This window comes from Biomphalaria glabrata, chromosome 8, assembly GCF_947242115.1.
Source record: "Biomphalaria glabrata chromosome 8, xgBioGlab47.1, whole genome shotgun sequence".
Classification (NCBI taxonomy): Eukaryota; Metazoa; Mollusca; class Gastropoda; family Planorbidae; genus Biomphalaria; species Biomphalaria glabrata.
The window spans coordinates 26,208,982-26,226,611 of NC_074718.1; the positions used below are offsets into that span (position 1 = coordinate 26,208,982).

At 33.9% G+C, this 17,630-nt stretch overlaps 2 protein-coding genes across 3 annotated transcripts in view; one reads left to right on the forward strand and one right to left on the reverse strand.

Moving 5' to 3' along the window:
- Positions 1 to 10,010, forward strand: part of LOC106050191 (C2 domain-containing protein 3-like) — a 41,781-nt gene extending 31,771 nt beyond the window's left edge. Inside the window, exons 38-46 of the mRNA XM_056039336.1 lie at positions 111 to 322; positions 1,061 to 1,217; positions 1,835 to 1,886; positions 2,025 to 2,152; positions 2,332 to 2,400; positions 2,552 to 2,708; positions 3,183 to 3,285; positions 3,756 to 6,234; positions 6,352 to 10,010. Coding sequence (XP_055895311.1) covers positions 111 to 322; positions 1,061 to 1,217; positions 1,835 to 1,886; positions 2,025 to 2,152; positions 2,332 to 2,400; positions 2,552 to 2,708; positions 3,183 to 3,285; positions 3,756 to 6,234; positions 6,352 to 6,516 — 3,522 coding nt within the window. The 3' untranslated portion in view covers positions 6,517 to 10,010. The remainder of the gene's footprint in view (positions 1 to 110; positions 323 to 1,060; positions 1,218 to 1,834; positions 1,887 to 2,024; positions 2,153 to 2,331; positions 2,401 to 2,551; positions 2,709 to 3,182; positions 3,286 to 3,755; positions 6,235 to 6,351) is intronic.
- A 371-nt stretch (positions 10,011 to 10,381) lies between these two features.
- The window catches only part of LOC106050190 (uncharacterized), a 48,091-nt gene continuing 40,842 nt past the window's right edge, over positions 10,382 to 17,630 (reverse strand). For both annotated transcript variants that reach the window (XM_056037713.1, XM_056037712.1), the window contains 6 exons: positions 14,838 to 14,906; positions 13,994 to 14,114; positions 13,670 to 13,814; positions 12,229 to 12,363; positions 11,827 to 11,985; positions 10,382 to 10,983 (listed from right to left, as the gene is read on the reverse strand). In XM_056037713.1, coding sequence (XP_055893688.1) covers positions 10,784 to 10,983; positions 11,827 to 11,985; positions 12,229 to 12,363; positions 13,670 to 13,814; positions 13,994 to 14,114; positions 14,838 to 14,906 — 829 coding nt within the window. In that variant the 3' untranslated portion in view covers positions 10,382 to 10,783. The remainder of the gene's footprint in view (positions 10,984 to 11,826; positions 11,986 to 12,228; positions 12,364 to 13,669; positions 13,815 to 13,993; positions 14,115 to 14,837; positions 14,907 to 17,630) is intronic.

A 17,630-nucleotide genomic window follows, 5' to 3' on the forward strand; every position in this document is an offset into this window, starting at 1 on the left:
ACAGAATATACAAAAGGCAGCCGAAGATTAAAAAAAACATTGTGTTCATGTGTGTTATTTCATACTTAACATTATCTCATTAACATTGTTAGTATGCTATATATCTACAGAGTGCAGAACACAAGGAGACAAATGAAGATCTGGACATGTCTGTGTCTGAGACTGACCAATCAGAGAGTGGTCATGATTGGATGGGAGATTTTACTATTGACAAATCACCAAAGAAAAATCAAAGTGGTTCTAAGGATCCAGCAGCAAGTTTTGGTGTTCTTCTTGCTGTAGAAAGGGCGATGCATTTACCAATGGTTACAGAACGAAACAGGTTTGATAAAGGCATTTTTAAGTTCATCCAAATCTCACTGAATTATTATATTAGCTACTCCAGATGTTGTTTCTTTATGTATAAGTAAGGGTTACGGCTCCTGATTTTTTTCAGGGTTGACTCCTGGAATCTTTCCCATGTTTAAGTAAAGCTGTAAGGCAGAAGTGGTTTGAAGATTTTTTCTTTTCCTAGATGGGTAGTCAGCCAAAGCTAATGAAACAGTCCTGCCCTAAGCTTACTGGTTAAGGTGCCAGTTACTCAAAATTGTCCCTTCTCATTTTAGTGATAAACAGTTCATCTGGGCCAATTTATGATCCACACATGAAGGCCAGGAGTTGGACTGTTGTCAGAGGCTATTTGAAATGCATGTCATTGGAAATATTTTATATGTAGTGGAGTGCTTATTTCCATTACCACTTTTGGCAATGACTCCCTCCTTGTTACGACCATAGTAAACATCTTCGGATAATCCACCTTACACAACTTTTTAAAATACTTTATTAGTAAACTAGAAATTTCTTTCATCTTTACTTCTCTCATGATATTTTTTTATCATTTGGCACTTCTTTTATAAGCATGATTTTCATATTATTATAATTATATTATATGGGAATTGTTGACACAATGGGAACTACAACTGCAGTCGTGGCAAAATAATGATTGGCTAAGAGCTTGACTGTGATGATGATTATGAGAGAGTAGCTCCCATGAATGTCTTTGATGTCTCTGATTGCACAGGTCTGGTGAGGTTTGCCCTACAACATATGTTTCCTATCAAAGTGCTGAGAGAAGTAAGCCCACATGTAGTCCAGTGTTTCCCAATTCCTCCAATCCAGTCTGGGACTATGCTGTGGAGACCAGACTTAGCACAGAGTACTTGTATAAAGAAAATAAGGTACATTTTAATAGCTAACACAATTTAAAAAATAATAATAATACAAGTGAGTATTTTTTTTTTAAAAAAAAGCTTATATCAGCTCACTCTAAAAAAAGTAAAAAGTTTGTACTCATTATTTCTCCCACACCCATTCTTGGATCAAGCTGAAACTTTGCAAAATTTCTTCATTCAAGACATGAATCAATTAAAAAAAACAACCTATTATTCAATTATTTACTGGTAATTAATTATTTGTCTGATGCCAACAAGAGAAATTAATCCTTTAGTATTCAAATATACGACTAAATATGTAGGATTTCATCCCCCCAAAATTATTAAATATATGTTATTTCTGCCACACCCATTCTTGGATCAAGTTGAAACTTTAAACAATTATTTATTGTACCGCAAAAATAATACATCAACTTAAAAATTAACCAATTAGTCAATTTATTATTGGGAATTAGTAATTTAGCTTGATCTTGAATAAGGGAAATAACTTCTACATTATTAAGATATATATATATATATATATATATATCTGTAAGTGTGGAGTTCTTTCCTTTGGACAATTTTTAAAAAATGAATATATCATATTTTGCTTGTTTTTGATTTGATCAACTAAATTATTTCAGAATCTTGTACTGAAAGTCTGGCACAAACCATCGGACGCTGCAAAGTCACCTGGTAAGTGAAGATATACAAATGTAATGCTATAGATAAGGTGTTGCATGTGTGCTTTAGTTGGCAGCAAATGCAATGCTAAATAGTAGATGTAGTAGTACTTAATTTTAGGAAGTGAATTCATTTTTTTCCTTGTTTTAGATAAATCAACAGACAGAGTCTTGGGGTTTGTCTCCATTGATCTGTCACCACTGAACAAAGGTCTTCATCAAATTTGTGGCTGGTACAACATTATTGATTTCAATGGCCAATGTAGAGGTCAAATAAAGGTCAGTACTCAGCAGATCTGTTTGATCTGTGAAGATTTATTTATAACATTGATTTTTTAATACTCAACAGATCTGATAGATCTGCAAAGATTTATTTATAACATTAATATTTTTAAGTCAGTGACCTTTAATAGTTCACCAGTGGCAGATGTACACCAGCTTATTATTGTATCCGATAGGTTAGCATAACACCACAGGATCATGCTGGTTCTGGATTGGCCCATAACACACCAAGTACAAGTTTCATTGTAAGTAGACATTCCACTAATTCAGTATTAACAGTTATAGCAATTTGACCAATGACATTTGTGTGTTTAATATGAAGTAAGTTCTAAAATCTAAACAACTAGCCTGGCTGTCTAGTATGTTTCATCTGATGCAAACAATTTATTTCTGTAGCTCCCAAGTTTCAGTTTGCCAACAAAGTCTCTGACAACTGGGGATGTGGCCTCCAGCATTGCCCATCAGCTCATGAGTTTACAGCAGCAAGTGATGCAGAGAATGACCTCCCTCACTGCAGCGTCTGGCTCAACTCAGGCAATTGACAATGCTGAAGGTATGTATGATCATTACAGCAAGCTGGAAATCTTTTACCTATTAAAAATAAATAAGAAGCATAGATTGACTAACTAGTGACAAGTTTTAACTAGTGTAATACTTTTTCATTGAATTGTTTAAATATTTATCATTTGGACACTAATCTTGTAGATTGAGCTTAAGATTCTCAACATGTATAAGGGTTAGGGAGTTTTGGTAATGGATCTATTACTGCTATCCTATTGTTTGCTTCTGGTTCTAAACCATTCCATAAATAATAAAAAGTAAATTGATGGTTCTTGAAAATGGCTATAAAATCTTGTACAAAGATTTTATAAGAAAAAAATCACAAATTTTGTAAAGCTGTATGTTTTTTACTAAAATATATCTAAAAAGGATATGTAATAAGAATTTAGGTATTAACCAAACTTACATTTTTTTTTTTTTAGTATTTATAGTTTTTTTTAATGTATTTGTTTTGCCCATTAATCAGCCAAAGATGAAGAGCTACCTTGTACCCATCACTGGCAGCCACAGTTTACTTCAGAAACTAGAACCAATGACTCATCCAAGTCATATCTAGAGTCTTCCCTCAAGTACGTCTGACCATAATTTAAGTTTACTTATCAGAAATATGACCCTTAGGCAGTTTGCAGCACTCGGTACTACACCCTGGCAGACCCTGCGACACCGCTGACCCTAAACTTTTATCTGTACTTGCCTTCTTTTGGATACATCAGCTGCGTGGAGAGGGGGGGAACTGATGTGTGGGCGACATTGTTTAGACCACAGCTAATGCCCAGGCATTCATCTCATTATCCATGAGATGATCCATTGTCGCTTCGCGGCTGAAGGAGGCCATATAACAAAAAAAATTATTTGACAAATACTGGTAACAGAAAACACATATCTTTTTATTTATCGTTTATTTCCAATAAAAAGTTAGAATTATAGGCAAGAGTAAATAGTAATAAAATAAGATAATATTTTTGCTTAAAAAGTACTGTACAATTTTATGATTTTTACATTACATTATACATTTGTTTTGATCTTTACATTTGTACAGGCGACAACTTCAAGAGCTTGACAGCATAACTCAGAGACTTAAATCAAGATTGATCAATCAGTCTTCAGATATGGATACTAGCTTACAACAAATGAACAGTGCCAGGTCTGGAGATATCCTAATGGGGACCAAGTCAAGTCTGAGCACAATTCATCCACTTTCATCTTTATCTAACACAAGGGAGAGTGCATCCCACCGTACTTATGACGATGTTGCCACATCTCAGGAATCAACTCACAGCCAGGTTCTAAGTAATTCTTCAGTTATGGAAAATGCCACAGAAGCGAAAAGTGATGACAAGAATGGGGGTCCGGGTCGCAAGTTGTTGGACTCTGGGATCTACTCAGCCAGGAACTTTTCTGACAAATCTGGTGGAGATGATGTCCCAGATAGTCACCGCAGTGATAAGAATGTCACCACCAGTGACAATATGTCCACACTGCATTCAGGCTACAACGAGACTATAATACCACAAGATGAGGCTAACATTGGAACACTGGAAAGGGGCTTTTTGACCAACGCTGTTGGCAAGACTCAGACACTGTTACCACCTATGGACAATTCTGAAAGCTCAGGCAATAGTCATGGCTTCATGCCTAGCACCAACAGGAGCAATGCCACTGAAAGTTTTTCCATAAGAGTCAATGAAAAGGCATCAAATGTAGGTTCTAAAAGTTCTAGCAGCCCTAGCAAATCCAAGCAGAGTCAGAGTGGAAGCACAACTGCTAGGTCTGAGCAGCATGAGGCTGTCAGGGAAGAACAAGAGGAGAGTGACATTGAGGATGAGGAGGAAGATGAACTGGGAGGAAAATATGGCAGCTATCATCGCTATAGGGAACTTTTGGATGCTGAAGAAGAAGAGGAAGGAGAGTCTGCTCAAAGTGATGAAGAGGTGGATGTTGTGGAAGTTATTCCAAGAAGTTTGAACAACATGTCAACAGTGCTTGCCCTAAATGACAAGTCTGGAGTGAAGCCAGATGAAGCAGCAGTGCCAAGATCTGACAGGATGCCAGCATCTTCACCCACTGTAAATGCTCATGACCAGAATGCTCATGATGGCACTAGTATCTGGTGCTCTGATGATAATGACAGCTTTTTCCAACAGGTTTTTGAGAAGAACCAGCATCTGCTGATGAATGCAGATGGGAATGTGGAAGATATAACGATTGATGGATGGCTCCAGGAAAGAGCAGACCTTGTTGGCAAAGCAAGGCTAGAGAGTTGGTTGGAGGCTACCAATCAAGACAGGAGAAAAGTTAGCAGAAAAGATTCTAAAGAAGAAGATTTGGAGACAGGAAGTGAAGATGAAGAGTTGAATCCCCAAGCTTACAACTCTAAACCAATAGAAGATGAAGAGGATATGAGGCTCAAGTTGCATGACATTTCCCTCCAAGACAATGAGGGGATGACATCTAGAGTAGACACAGACAGGGGAAATCATGTTTGGCAAGTAGAAGCTGGGGACTCTAGTGATGAAGAAACTTCAAGAGGTATGTGGGTGAAAAAACAGAGCGTTGAAGATTTCTATGCTGATGACTATGAATCAAAGTTTAATGAACCAATAGGTTTTCAACAGAGAGAAAAGGTTGTCCAGAGAAAAGAAGAGAATGTTTTAGACCCAGATGAAGCAAGGGTAGAAACTTCTAAAAATCTGTTGTCTGTAGTTGAATTCACAAGCACTATAGCCTCATCAGCCCAAAGTAAAACTCTACAAGCTGGGCTTACTCTACACTCTACCATCAGTTCAGCCTCTGCCCCTACCAGTCAGACACTACGCTCCACATTTAGTGAGGTGTCCTCACTGCCATTGAACTCTGGAGCTACTGATGAATTCCCTTTCACTTTGGAACTGGCGTCCACGTGTCCAGACACTCTAGAAGAAAGTCCTCCTTCCAAAGTGAAGCACATGCTGTCCAACGTGGAACTTGAGTCTAACTCATCATCGCCTCGTCCAAACTCAGGTGCTAGCAAATCATCTGCTAAGTCAAAGTTGTCACATAAAAGTTACACTTCCAAAATATCTAGTACATCCCAAGGGGCATCGCTACACTCAGCTTCCAGTTCAGGGAAATCCAATAGCTCTAGTAAATCAAAAGGAAACTCTTTACAAGCTTTAGACCCTCCTAAAGAAAATCCTGATGGCAATAATATTGCTTGCCAACACAGTGCCAAGCCAGAGCTTAATGGAGTTCAGCTTGGCAAACTAAATGGTGTCTCAGAGAATGCTAATGATTCAGCCAGTACTCATGACTCTGCCTATACTGACCATAACTCTAGTAATGTTACAGACAGCACAGTCCTGACCAACGGCCAACACACAGAAGTCAGCAGTACAGATCAAGCAAAGGAAAGAATGAATGGCCACCATATTGTATCAGATAATCAAAGCCTACCCAATTTTTTCATGCCCAGTGAAGAGATGCAAGCCTCCATCAAGGCTTTACAAATGGCCACTTTAGCTGCTTCCAAGATAAATCAGGTATGTTCTAGTTCCCACTTCTCTATCTGCCTGTAGAACATCTCTCTGCACACATGAACATTAAAGGCCATTTATCATTGAACTTCATCCCTCTGCTTCATTCTTTCTATTTGCCAGGATGACTTGCGAGCTGAAAACAAAGCCAAAGCTGTCTCTGAATTAGTCAGCAAAATGACCAACTCCAAAATGAAAGCAGCTCCAGTCTCTGTTAAAAACAAACAGCCTCCATCAGCAGAGGAAGCTAAAAGAATTGCCAAAATATTTTCTTCCAAAATGCACTGAGAACAAAAAGTTGAATATTTTGTAAAGTATTTCTAAATCATTTGTTTTAATTTTTTTCAAATACTTAACACATTCCATCATATCTATAGGGTGTCACCCAAGTGTCCTTGAATACAAAACAAACTAATCATTAGTTATAATTTGTAATTTAAAAAAAGTTCTTTTTTTCTTCTTCCGGACATTCCATTTCATGAGTTGTACAATTTATGAAATCTATACACTTTGCAGCATTTGTACATTGAAGAGATATGTTGTTGTTTTTTTTTTATGCTGATATCTTTGACATGTAGGATAAAAGGCTAATATCTATGAGGCCAAGAATGTTTAGTTAATTGTGTTTACTTCTAGTGTGAGAGGATTGTTACTTTATCATGTTTCCTCCAGTAACTGGTGTCCTCAGCAAGACTAGACCTTTCCTTCATTAGAACTTTTCACAGGAGCTTTGTGCCAGAAGTGTTTTAGTACATGCCCAATTTTCCATTTGAAACTAATTTCTGGAATTTTTTAGCACAATTTTTTTCAACTTTGATGCTAAAATGCCAAAACAAAATTCCTTATTTCTTACTTTGAGAGTGTATGACATGGATGCGTGTGAGCTGAGCAGGTTCATGTATTTGTTGTTTTGGTGGTGTGTATGTCTGCATCTGAGCTGAGCATGTTTTAGTACATTTATGTGTGAGTACATGTTAGTCAAACAACACAATGGTATATTGCACATTGTTTTCTCTTATGCTCATATTTTTATTATTTTTTATGGATTGATGATGTGGAGGCAGATCTGCAACAGCTTGGGGTTAGGGCGTGGAGACGAAAGGCACAGGAGAGATCTGAATGGAAGGATGTGTTGAAGTAGCGCCACTGGGATGGATGGATGACTCATATTTTTATAGTAATTTTGTGTGTGTGTGTATGTCAGCATTAACAAAAGCTTTAAAAAAATTATTTTTTTTCATTTACTTTCAATGTTCTGAAATGAGTCTAAACAAGTAATATCTGTATACACATTATTTATAGATAACTTCCTACTTTATGTTCAAATACTTAATTAAACTAAACATTCGTACCTTATATTTCATGGAAAAAATCCAGAGAAAAATATTGGCCAGTATGGGGATCAAACCCATGACACTGAAGTTTTGACTATGATGAAATGTGAACTAATGAAATAAATAAAAAAAGATAAATATTAAAGTTATTTGATTTCTCCTTGATGGAACTATGTCCCATCTTACAGTCTTAAGTGGCTGCCAAATGTGTCATGACTGTACTTTAGCCACGGTGTCACTCTAAGAACATATTTTACATTGTTGTCAATTTAAGAAACAACAAAGTATAAAAAGTACATTTGTATGTGAATCTTTCAATTCTGTGTCTTTTTTCCCCACTCTTAAAATCACAAGATGAATAACTTACAAGATTCAACTGTTGATTTTAGCCTGCAACTTTTGTCCCATCAGCTGATGCTTCACATTTTGTCTTTAGCCTCCCTGTTGCTCAGATCTGAAATGTTTTCTTTAGACTGCCAATACATAAATCACTTGATCACATCAAAATTGGTATTTATATTTGTGTAGTTTCCCTTGAAAAGTTTTTAGCTAATTTTGTTCATTTGCAGAATAAACACCAAAATTGAAATTTTGTCTTCACCATTTTTTTTGTTCAGTTCTCTTCCCTTAGAGCTGTACTAAAGCTCTATTGCCCAGTGCCAAAATAGGCAGGAGTATGATATTGTTGACCAATACTTTACCTCTATTTTTTGTATGTATGTAATTATAATTTAAAAAAAAAAATGTGTACTTATGGTACTTATGAGAATAGCAGAAAATTGTCTGGGCCGAAGTGCTCAATGTGTCAAAGCTGTTTCTGTGATACTGTCACGATGAAAAACACTTTTTTGTTTGACATGTTAACATTGATTATACTTTCTTTTTGTGTTTTATGTGTTAGCATTTTAATACAATATGCTGTAGCAATACAAAGTTAATATTGAGTTCTATACTTATGGAATTATAATCATAGTTAATAATTGTTTTTTTACATCTTAGAATGTAAGTTTACATACACCTTCTTTGTATTTCTGAACTGTACAAACTTAAGTATCAAAAACTTATATTTATTATGCAGCTATAAATTCATTCATGATTTTTTGTATCCCTTTCAGACTTTGCGACTTTGTAAAGGTCATCTTTTTCTATGGCCTATAGTTAACACAGTATGCAGTAGTTAACAAAGGTTTCATGAGGCCAGCACAACGACCAACCTCCTTTACTTCCCCCACTAATGTTGGGTTCCCATTTTAGTTGGGTGGACTCAATGCGGGTCCTAAAAATCTTGAATTAAAAATAAACAGTCTTCACCAGAATTTAAACCCGAGACCCCTGGGATTGAAATAAAAGTGCTGTACCACTTAGCCACCACGCCTCATTACTGATTTTGTAAAAGAAATTGTTTTTAAATCCTGAGAACATTTCATCTGTTAGAAATAAAATTCATTTTTTTGTTAAGTTTTCTCTTTAACATTAAAATAGCCTGTTTACTCGAATAACATGAGTAATTATTAAGCTATGTAAAACAGTAGTACTTTTACTTCAATGAGGAAGAAGTATCTCTTGTATATAGACTTAAGCTTGGAGGAGGGGGGCAGCTTAAAAGAAAGGAAATTCTTAACTCTCCATGAATGAGTTTGTGTAGCAGACTCTTGTTCTTTCCACTTTTAATGTCACATTGTTTTCTACTTCATTTATGTAGCTAGTCAATGTCTCTGTTTTATTTAGACTGCACATCTCCGTCCATTATTGTTTGGTTCCAGTTTGGGAACATAGCGGCACCTTACTGTTTCCTTGTAATTCATTCAGTAACTATGAAATGTGTATATGCAGGGCCGTCAAAAGATATTTTATGATTAGGTCCTGAAGGAGTTGTAAAAAAATATCAAGTGGTTTATTGAAGAGAAATTGTTGATAAAACTTTGCTACCACATGACTCGCATTGGATCCAGTTGAAGAGATTACTATCTCAAAAGGAGTTTGAAAAATTGTCTCATTGTACATTCTTTGGTAATCAAAAAACATATTAACTTAAGAACAGAAGGCTATGAAAAAAACAGGTTTTACTTTTATGTTTATAATTAGTGTACTTCATATTACAAGAGTGGTTCTCAGGTTCTAAGTAAAATAACCATTTTTTTTAAACTAATTTATTTTTATTTTTTTCAGCCACAAATGCTCACTCATTTCTTTTTTTTTTTTTTTACTTCAGATGGTCTTATTTTAATTTTGACAGTGTTTAGCTTAGTATACATTATTTTGAAATAGTTATTTATAAACAAGGCTAATCAAATCATTTAATTGGAATTACGATTTATCATCTAGGCCATTTTTTTTAAAATTTCTGACTAATAGTATATAGCTCTATTTCTACACAATCTAATTCTGACAATTGTAATATTCATGTGTATGATGTAACTTTATAAGATTAAATTATTTTATATTAAATTATTTTATTACATTTACTTGTTATTTGACAAAATGTTTTGTGTTATGTACATGTTTAGTACATTTGCTCTTAGTATGTGAAGTCAATGATCACATTTTGAACACTTCTTGAAGTAATGGTGCATATTTTTGTTTTGTTACGTTTTGGGTGTTAGGAAATGTAGCAAAATCCTTTGAATCTCCATGGGATTAATTTGAATTATTGCAGAGAAGTCAAATATTGATTAAGATTAAATAGTTAATTCATAACTAGGTTCACGGATCATGTATAAATTAAAGCTTAAGTATCAAATCACATTTGGTGCAATTTTCGTATAGAATACTTCGTTCCTGATGTTGTTACCTTGCTAATTAGAACTGAAAACACAAAATACAAGAAATATACACATTTTAATACGTTTTTTTATCGCAGTAAGAAAAATGCTATTAAATTCTAAATAAATTCTATTCTACATTAATATAGGAAAAACATATTTGATTTAGTATTAATAAAGTTTGCTAACAAAATATCACAGTTGGCAGCAATTAAAAAAAAAGTATCACAGTTGGAGGAAAAAAGAATTTAAAGCAAGTCTTGCAGTTGGAGATCAAATCCTCTTACCTTTTTAGGGGTGCAGTGATTATTAGAATTTTAAATAAATAATCATTTAGAAGAGCTTTTCATTGGACATTAGCAATACTTTTCAACAAAAAAAATACATTTTTGTATATATTAAATATAAAAATATTTTAAAAATTAACAAAAATGTGTGGGTCTCAGTAACAAGTGTTCTTCAAACTGAGGGATCCTGAATGAGAGCTTGTTTTGATTTCTTAGCTTGTTTTTTCTCTTCTGTTCTCTGTAAAGATTCTTCAATTCTTTTTCTTTCTTCTGCCTCTTTAATAGCTTGTTCCTTCTGACGTTGTTCTCGTTTGGCCTGTATGACCAACTTGGCACAAGGCTCCAAGGGTGCTGGCTCAACAAACTCACTCCCTAAACAGAGAATGTTGTTAGACACTGTTAAATAGGGTGGAAGTTAGAATTTAGTCTAGTTATATGATTAGTAAGAGTAAAAGTTCAAAGACACACTAAGTAGAATATCCATTATAGAAAATGAGAGAGAACTTCTGCATGAAAAACCATGCCACTAAGTAAAGGGCTGTCAGTTTTAGAAATTCTATTTTTGAATTAAAGAGGACAGCTGAAATCAACTAAAAGATGGTCTTAGGCACAAATGATAACACATTAAACCCAACTTATTCATGCTTTCATGTAATTGACTCTTCAAAGCTTAGTTTTGCCTCTAAGAAATGTTTAGACTTGAAATCTTTCTTTTGGATGCAGAGAAATTGAGATTTTATAATTTCGTTTATTCCAGTTAAAAAAAAAAATACTGCACAAATTCCTCTAAAAATCTTTTTTTTTTTAAACTAAATGTCATGGATGTGTAACATCTAAACATCAAAGTGTAAAAATTGCCAACTAAAAAAGAATCCTATAACATAAAAGATAAACTTGCAGCAAGTAAATAAGTTGCCCAACATTCCCAAAATAAGTCTAGGATATAAAAATGACTGCTAAGAATTGGAATGTAATATAACTAGGTCATTCAGAAAATCAATACACATCAATTAAAGGCATCCAGAATAAAAAGAAAACCAGTGAAAACCTAGAGAAAGTAAACTTCTATATTAAAAATTGCAGAACGAAAACATTCTGTAGGCTGACAACAGCATGGTCTGAAAAGGAAATTAAATTTTTACTTTTACTGACAACATTAAAAGCCTATGTCTAATTGAATTTACATATTTTTTTAAATAAATGTAAACATCTAACCAAAGAGTTTTCTCCCTTCTTCTCCATTTATAATTGGATTCATCCAGGTGCTCTTCCTTGTCCCTTGAAGACCTGTTGCTGGTGGTACATAAATGTAAAAGAGCAAGTCCAGTAATTCTCTCTTTTTCAGACCTTTGTTCTCAGTTTTATAGGCCTGACCTAGAATAAGGAAATTACTTTATGAACAAAATCTTGAAAAAAAAACAACAAATTGGTAGCTTCTACATTTCTGTTTGTATTTTAAAAAATGTTCAATATTGATGATGCATGTTTTATATATTCAAAAAATAATGACCTAGTGTAGATATTTTAAACTTTTAAATGCAATGATGCAAAGTATTGAATAGATGTTTATAGAACACCCCTTATTTCCATTGTAAAAGTTCACAATTTTTCATTTACCATGTGTAGTTACATCCAGTGCTTCATCAATTTCTGTCTGCGATGGATGCAAGCCACATTCAGTAAAAAATGACTTGAGTTCTGCAACCTCCAGTTCTCCAGAAAAAGCTTTTTTTTCAAAAACAATTTCATATCCTGCATAGAAAGAAACATCAAAGTATTGGTTTGAGCTCTAGCTAGGTGATTTATTTCATTAAGTTTTACTTTTTGCTAGTATCAATTTTATAATATTTTATCAGTAAAATTATTTTCTAAATAATAATAATAATAAATAAAGGCAATGTCTTTGGTTCTGAAAATAAAGGAAGAGTGCAGTGTTTCATATGAATACACTAACCCAGTTATGACCTGCATACTTTTACACTTCTGATGTAGACAAAGCTGTTATCCACTGGGGTCTATTTAAGTTTTCTAGATATATATATATAGTTCGTCCATCGTGGTTCGATGATGACCACTTTGTCATCCAGGGGACTGAGGGCTTTGCACTGGGTTTTTATGCCTCCTCATGTGGCTGGTGAGACCTATGTGAGCCGGGATCGTTCGGCCGCACACTAGGCAGGTTATTCCAGCTGGAGCTAGTGTAGTCACCCAAAATAAAGATCTACTTATGAAATCTTTGAAAATCTGGCCAAAAAAAAAAGTTTCAAGAATTGCAATATATGGAGCATATGATGTAAAGGTCAACTGTTTCTAAGCCCCATGGTTAACAAGGGTGTCATGTGGCCAGAACAAGGACACTAAGCATCTTGACTTTTCCCTGACTCATTAGAGTTGGGTGGAAAAAAGCAATTGTTTCAGAAAAATCCCAAAATTCAAAATCCCAGCATTCAATGGGATTTTAACCAGAGACCACTTGGTTTGGAAACCAAGCTCTTTACCACTCAGCAACACTGCTTCTAATACCACTGAACATCTGCTATAAAGATTCTCAAACTGAAATGATGCATGTACCCATCCTGATTAGGATTTCCCTCTATGTCTTTATAAATTAAAAACTCTGTTGTTCCCTAGACATTAAAATAATTGAATAAAAGTCAACATTCCTCCATGTGTTATGTTCAAGTGAGACTACTTGTACAAACATTTTGCTTGCAGCATTGCAATATTTTGTTATTTGTAATGCACTACTGCAGAACAAATTTCCTGCAGGATAATAAATATAATCTTATTATTATTATTAATACATCATTTAAAAAAATAATCTATCTAGGATTGGCCTCTTTTGTCACATACTAGAAAAGTAATCTACACAAAATCACAATCAACTACAGAATCAAAAAGTGCAGATATGTTATGATTGAAAATAAAAAAAAAAAAAGTAAAAAATAATCTTACATTGTTTTTTTTAGTTGTAGTCATTTCATCTGTCTCTACAATTTTGAATAAGTTTGGACATTTACAAGAAATATATTTTTAAGAGAAACAAAACTTGACTTACTTCTCCGGATATCTATGTAGTTATTGAAGTCCTTAATACTAAACTGTGACTTGGGTTTGTCTACTCCATGTTGGCTCTGTACTTGTTTTAACATGAATTTATATTCCCTGGCCATCTTTAAGAAATTAGAGCCATACCAAGTAGCCTAAAAGGACAACATAAAACATTGCATGTCAGGTCATGGTACACAAACATAAAACATTGCATGTCAGGTCATGTCAGGTCATGTCAGGTCATGTCAGGGCATGTCAGGGCATGTCAGGTCATGGTACACACAAAATTTACCACTTCAATTTATGATAATTATAGAATGAACATAATGACCTTCCGTGCAAGCTTCTCAATTTTTCTTCTAACCATCCATCCTCGGACTATCTTCTGAATTTTAATAGCAGCTTGATGATATTCTTTCATAGTAGGACCGACTTGTTTTGGGTGGTAAATACTGCACAAAGAAAGAATGTTGAAGTTTATTAAGAAGGTTTCTTTTTAGATTTCTTACATGCTATAGTGATAGATACTGATTATAAAGACAAAACAATATTGTATTTAGGTTTTAAAAAGGTTCCTAAAAAAAATATAATGGGTTTTAAGTTAAGATGTGGGAGACATTACTATTGACAATAAAATGCTATCAAGGATGCTTGCTTTTGAATCCTAAATAGAGCATAGCAGAGTCTAAAGGCAGCACGGAAACCTTGGACTATAAAAAAAGCAATGATGAAAAAAAAAAAGATATAAGTTCAGAACATAAAAGAACAACTCACTCTCCAGCAATAGGCTAAATTCCATTCATTGTATTGGGCAATCATACCTCAAAGCATCATATACTTAGAACATGTTTTAAAAATTCTTTCTTAAAAGAACTAAAATGTATTAAGGAGTTATGTAATGTTAGATAAAACTAATAATTCCCTTGATATTTATATGTTCTATACATAATGGAAGCAATACTCCTCACAATATTGTATTGATGAGAAATGGAAATAGTCACTCATTTAGTAAACACAGTCAAAGTGAGAATAAAAACAACTCTTGAACAAATATTAACACAAAATATATTTTTTTAAAATTAATCGTAACAAAAGAAATTCAAAAAAAAAAAAAAAAAAAAGCCATAGACTAAAGATAACTCTAATAGCACATTAACATTGATAATCAAACTTACTCATAAATTTCCACATGTGGTCCGATAGAAGATAGTTTGTTCTTGGATTCTTTTTGGTTTATAATCATTCTGTAATGAAACATGAAAAAAAATATATAACTGCTGTTTACTAAAATTGAAAGTTATTAATGCGCAAACATGGGCGCCCCCAGCTTGCACCCCCCTGGATTCTGAGTAGTGAAATTCAAGCCAATTTTTAAGCATCATCAAATTAATTATCTTCTAAGTAGCAACTGAACAAGTGGTGCTTCCACTGAAGTACAGTTGTAATGATAAATTAATGTTGTAGTTGAATAGTTTTAGCTTATCAGGAATTGATGGCCAAGAATGTACATGCACCCTATGGATTCTGAGTTGAATAAGCTAATGAGTTCATGGCCGACCATGTACACTTTATTATAGGCTTTCAATTCTGTGCACTATAAATGGAGTGAAATATTCTATGGCATGTTAGTTGTGATGATTTTCATTTGCACAGAATTATAGTGTTTATCATTATTAATTTAAGGCCTAGAATATGAATTTTTTTCCTTGGAGGAGAAATCCTTGCCAGCTGTCTTTCAATGTGATAAATTTTAAAATTTCTTTGAACAAGAGTGAAGAGTGCAGTCATTTTATTAAATGTATGTACGTCTTGCGGAGTTTATGTTGGTGTTAGTGCTCTATAAACAGCAAGTTAAACAAGTGCACCAGGTTACAATGGCAGAGGGTATAAGAGCTTTCTTAACCGTTGTCTGAGTCAGAACACTGGCAGCAGCAAAAATCTATTAAAAAAACCACAAACATCATCATAAAGAATTAACTGCATTGGCTGGGTATTTTGTTGATGAAACTGCAGATATTTCAGACCGTGTCTTTGGACTTTGGTTTGTTGTTGGAGATTGTATTTGAGAAGACTTCATTGGCATTGTCCCTATTGCTCAGAGAGAAGCACTGTCTTGTGTCTAGTGTCATTCTCAAAGAATACATTATGGATACACTACGATGGCTGCCCCGTGATGGCTAGCATTCAGAACTGTGTTCAGACAAGGATTTGTAAAAATATTTTCATAAGCAGCATTTATCCATCTCACAAGCTTAACCTTGTTATCAATGACCTAAATGACGTTTCAGATATACGTAATGCTGTTAGTGTTATCATAAAGACTATTTCTTCCATAACAGTCCCAAGCAGGAGCTTTGCTTCTAAATTTACTTTTTTTTTTTGAAACACAATGGACTGAGAAATACAAATCTATTCATGCTTTCAGTCACAACTTTGAAAAGATCTTTGACTGTTTGGGTGAATCTAAAAATAAAGGCTGCTTGAAGCCAGAAAAAATTTTAATAAGTGCCTGCTCCTTATGGGTTTCTGATTTGTCTTTTCATTGTCGTCAATAATTCATCCTCTCTTGAACCAGTTTCCCAGATGTTTCAGTCTGGCCATCTTAACATAGTGGCCGCTCAACATCAGTCTCATTGACATAATCAAAACTAACTTGACCATGTGAGGAACTCTTCAGGGATGACATGTCAAGTTAGGCGAGACTGCTGGCAGACAAACTTGGTATTGAGTTGGTGCTGCCAAGAATTGACAGTCGACAGACGCACTGAGTAAAACCCATGTGGTTGTTATTTTTTTACACAGAACACCGCTTTACATAGATTTGTTAGTTTCTTCATTAACGTCTGTTTTGTCTTCAACCCTTATAAAGGATGCAAGAGCTGGAACATGAAGAAGACTGTGCTTGATAAGCGTTCATCACCAGCTTGTCCATCAGGATGGGAAGCATTAGTTAAATTATTGACTTTGGCAACTACAGTTGAAGTTTGCATTTGTTCGATCAACCGTGGGGAAGGACAGGCAGCACGGATACACTTTACAATGTGTAAAACCGTCCGTTTGTTCACATGTTTATTATTTTTTTTTTTTTTATTTCATGAAACAATATACAATACCTACTAATAGTATATAGATATTTGAATATTTTTTACAGTGCATTTAATATCTCATAGGTATGAAGGGAAGGAGCACCTGCATTTTAAAAAATTATTCTCCGTAACAAGAAAGTGGAAGCTACGTCTTTGGCCGTTGATGGCAACTTGCACCCCCTTGCAAATAATTCGATGTGCGCAAATATTTTTAAAAAATGTATATATGTATATATTGATTTATTAATACATCAAATTAGTTTATTACAAAGCTTATATCAAATCACTCTGCATGTCTGTCTGGTAAAAAGTTTGTACACATTATTTCTCCCACACCCAATCTTGGATCAAGCTGAGATTTTGCACAATTATTTCTGTTACTGTACCTGACAAAACAAGAATCAATTAAAAAAAAATAACCAATTAGTTAATTAATTAGGTCATTCCCCCTTTCTTTTAAAAATGCTTTTAAAAATCAAATTCGGTAAAATTCACCAAGAAATTCCTTTCTTTCTTTCAATTGGTAAAAATATTTTAATCACAGATTTAATATTATAATTAGTCTCTATTATAAATTTAATGACTGATTCAAACTTATTGAGCAACAGGGACAATAAGCTTTGTTTTTTAAAAAAGTATTTTTGTTTATTTTTAGCAATTATTTCAGAAAAGAAATTGAAAAAAATTTGATAAAGTACTCTCTTTCTATTACTTTAAATACTTTAAATAATATATTTTAATGTGATTCTAAAAAAAATTCTGAATTAAAGAAGTTAATAGATACAAAGTAATGATTATATATAAATTAAAAAAACCCACTCTAAAACCTATTTTTAAGCATGGGTTTTTATTGCTAGAAATCAGCTTCTTCAACTTGTGTCA